This window comes from Lycium ferocissimum, chromosome 4 (genome assembly GCF_029784015.1).
Source record: "Lycium ferocissimum isolate CSIRO_LF1 chromosome 4, AGI_CSIRO_Lferr_CH_V1, whole genome shotgun sequence".
Taxonomy (NCBI): Eukaryota; Viridiplantae; Streptophyta; class Magnoliopsida; order Solanales; family Solanaceae; genus Lycium; species Lycium ferocissimum.
Genome location: NC_081345.1, coordinates 31,120,609 through 31,124,620, shown reverse-complemented (window position 1 = coordinate 31,124,620; position 4,012 = coordinate 31,120,609). Strand labels below are relative to the sequence as shown.

The following is a 4,012-nucleotide window of genomic DNA, read 5'->3' as shown; positions in this document are numbered from 1 at the left end:
AAAATATATTCATTCACTATCTTGCTTTCCATTGTGATTAAATTTGGTCATTGTGTAGTACTGTGGATGAACATAAACAGTTAGATACAACGACGAATGACATTCGGGAACCAAGACATTGGCGATCCAACACTATTTTATAACAGTAACTCTTTCATTACGCTTAGAATCGCCAAACGTCGGTTACATGGAATACAGGAGTCAGTAGGCTTTCATTGAAGAAAACCAGTGCAAAAGATATCTGTTTTATGATTTTCTAGGAATCATATTTCTAAATTCATGTTCATTTGCCCGAAATTGCAGGATGAGTCGCAGGACTAATTATATGAAAGGCAAAGGTTTAAATTTTCTTATCAAGGAATGAAACAAGAAGAAGAAAGCATGCAGTGGTAAGAAATTTTGTGAAATTGTTGGCCTGAAGCTACAGCCAATTTGAATAGTTGTACGGCCTAAATTCTTCTAGTGTAATTTTCTTCTCATTTTTTCTATTTAGTTCGGCAAAATTCACTTTTTCTCATAATAAATCATTGTTCATTTAGTTTAGTGTATTTGCTCAGCAACATATATATTCAATAAACATGTTTATAGAATATTTGATATTGGTTGAGTGCCTTCATCTTTTTGGAATTATTTTTTGAGGATATATTTGAGTTAAATTATTGTGTTTGAGTTTTTTTTTTTTTTTATAGAGCACATAACTTTTCCCTCTCTCGTGCATAATCTTTAATAGGTTTTTTCCGCTTGCTGCTTCTTACTTATCATATAATTAATTTTAATACTAAACACTTCTTGTACAAATTGGATATTCTCAACTATCCGACCATGTGGATCACATTAATAAAACATTGGATCACATTAATAAAACATTCTCAATGGAATTTCAATAAATTGGTTGAAGTAAAAAAGAAAAAGTGAAAGGTGTGAAAGAGAAAGACAAGGTTTTAAAAATTACGAAAGGAACATGTAACATAGAAAAATGAGATGTATTTTACGGATTTCTACTCAAATAATTCAAACACTCTTGTATGGGACACACGTGCAACGCACATATCCAGAGACTAGTATGTTCTAAAAACACAAAGACTGACACGTCAACTCCACTAAAATCACACCAGGTACCCACTTTGTCCACCCCCACCCTCACCACCCCCACTTACGTGACCCCGACATAATACTATTCTTTTTCTATTATCCCTTTTTCTTCTCGTTTAAATGTATTTAAACAGACTCTCCTTAACGCAAACATAATCATACATCCACATTCTTAATTCAATTCTCCTCTCCTGCTTATTTTTCCATCTTGTTGACCTTTACATGAACAATTATTCGGCTTAACATTATATTAGAGAAACAGTCTCATTCACATTTGGTTTGCCGTATTTGATCCGTTCACATTGAATATTCAATTACTACTAATTCATAATCTATTTAAAGATCGTGTTCTGGGTGTCCTTACAATCACATAAAAATTCAAAAAATTCAATCTTTTCTAAAATTTACCTGATTATTTGTCAAAAATATTATTCAATGGCAACTGCTATGGGAATGCTGGGAAATGTTGGGGGTTGTGGGTCTGCCTCTGCTTCTTGGATTCGTTTGACAAAGAAGAAGACGAAGGGTGATAAAATTAGATTTAATGTTTCTTGTATATATTCGCCTTCTGTGAGTAATCCTTACAAGACGTTGAGAATTCAACCTGATGCTTCTGAAACTGAAGTCAGAAAGGCTTTTAGACAGCTTGCTCTTCAGGTATGTATTTTCTCTCTTCTAATATGTTTGATGTAGAAATTTTATTTTCGTAGGTGTAAAAGCAGTTACTCCCTTAGGTAACATGTATCTCGTAAAATTAATCGAGATACATGTAAGTCGATGGGAGTAACTTTGTTAGTGAGAGGTGAGAGGTATTGTAAAATTAATAGAGGTACTTGTAAGTTGACCCGAACATGACGATTATAAAATAAACAGTTTTATGGTTAGAATCCTTTTTCTCAAAGAAAAAGTTGATGATTGAGTAACAAACACGGTTATTAGGATTCATCTTAGGCATGGTTAGTGTTTCTTTTAATGGGAAAAGGTTGTTTTCTGTTTAAATGTGTATCCTTTTAGGTGTATTAGGTAGTTTTCTGGGAAATTATTACCTTTTGATCCTGCTATTTTAGTTTTTATTGAGCTTCTCCTATGCTTATTAGACATGTTAATTAACGAAATTTTGTTTGATTGAATTTCAGTATCACCCGGATGTGTGCAGAGGAAGTAATTGCGGCATTCAGTTCCACCAAATTAATGAAGCATACGATGTAAGTTTTCTGCATCTAGCCAACTGTGTATTACTAATTTGACATTTCTTTTGGTCCATTTTATTTTATCTTTTTCGTCTGTGAGTTAGTAGTAATAAAATGTGATATGTTGCTTTAGCTTTAAATCAAATAAAAAGCGTTGAAGTGAAGCACAGAATATAGGAACCAAATGAAAGAAGGCTAAGGAAGATAAAGCTTAGATTCTTGATATTGTGATTTCTATTTTCTAATACTCCTACTAATCTATCCTAATCCTAATAATAAATAAAAAAAGTGGACTTTCATTTACGCCACTAGAAGAGCTTCAAAGGATTAATATAAAACTTTTATTCCGTAACAAATACTTTTAGTAGGTATCAATCATTTCATCCTTGGATTATTTAATCGTGTAGGGAACCCGTGAACACTTTTTAGGCAAAAGGTCCTTTTCACTTTTGCTGAAAATTGAGACGTGCCAATTACATTATCTAATAATGTCACCATCCAGATTTTCAATTAGTATTACGTACTAGAACTTGTTTGTGTAGGTCCATTTTTTTAATACAATATTTTAGGATCAATTATGTTAAACTTCTCAATTATTCAGAGTCACTTTAATTTCTTTAATGTGTGGTTATTGGTGCAGACTGTAATGAGTAACTTGAAAGGTGAAACCAAGAGTGCAGAGATATTTGAGGAATATGATGATAATGATGATTCCATGAGAGGAGTGAATGATCCAGATTGGGATATGTGGGAAGAATGGATGGGATGGGAAGGAGCTGGTATTCGGGACTATTCTTCACACATTAACCCTTATATTTAATAATTAATCTGGATTATTATAATCTTTAATCTGGATTAATATAATGTTTCTGCCAAATACCAAAACAACCCATCCATCTTCTTCAGCTGAAAGACGGTTTGACGTTTATGTACATACTGATCAAGTGGGAAAATGGAGTTGTATATTTTGTACATAGATGGAAATCTCTCCTTTTGTATTTATTAACTATGATGATAATGATGCACAAATTATGATTATCAATAAGAAGTTATATTACTTGCAAATATTATGTCTTCCCGATTCCTAAAATAATTATGAAGATTACACGTTCGAGAACTTTAATTGTTTAATGCTTCATAATCCGTTGAATGTTTACCTAATGCAATTGATCAATATGAATTGAGTTGAAATCGAAGTCGTTCAATTGAAACCGAGTCAAAATCGACGTTCTTAAATCTTAATATGTCAAATTGGTGGATTTAGTCAAACCAGGTGGATAAGTCAGATTGAATCAATAAAACAAACCTTATGTCGTAGAATTAGGAAAAGTAATGGACTAACAGGATTAGACAAATTTCACTTTTGAGTTAAAACTGACTTCTATAAGTGGGTCTACAGTACAATAAATAAAAATCAATAATTTTGTCCAAGTTCCGGCTATTAACTTAAGATCACGATAAAATTTATAAATTCTAAATTCGTTTAACGCACCTTAATTGCCGTAACGTAATCTAGTTAATGACTGATCGCTGATGCCATGATGTGTGAGGAGTTCATTTACGAGTACTAATTCTCTGAAGTCTCTTTCTGAGAGGAGCAGAGTGATGACTGATGCTGGATGGGTGAGGTTTGAGGGATTCTTTCTGTTTTGTCAGATTTATTGCAGATGAAGACATCGTAGTTGTCACTTTCGAGCAAAAAAATACGTTGCAACAACAATTATTGATTC

At 32.6% G+C, this 4,012-nt stretch overlaps 1 protein-coding gene across 1 annotated transcript; it reads left to right on the top strand.

Moving 5' to 3' along the window:
• The first annotated feature begins 1,237 nt into the window (after positions 1-1,237).
• On the top strand, positions 1,238-3,311 carry LOC132052270 (chaperone protein dnaJ 8, chloroplastic-like). Its single transcript, XM_059443735.1, has 3 exons — positions 1,238-1,749; positions 2,229-2,297; positions 2,923-3,311. Exons 1-3 carry the CDS (start codon positions 1,528-1,530, stop codon positions 3,100-3,102), a joined length of 471 nt encoding a protein of 156 aa, XP_059299718.1. The 5' UTR covers positions 1,238-1,527; the 3' UTR covers positions 3,103-3,311.
• The last annotated feature ends 701 nt before the right edge of the window (positions 3,312-4,012 follow it).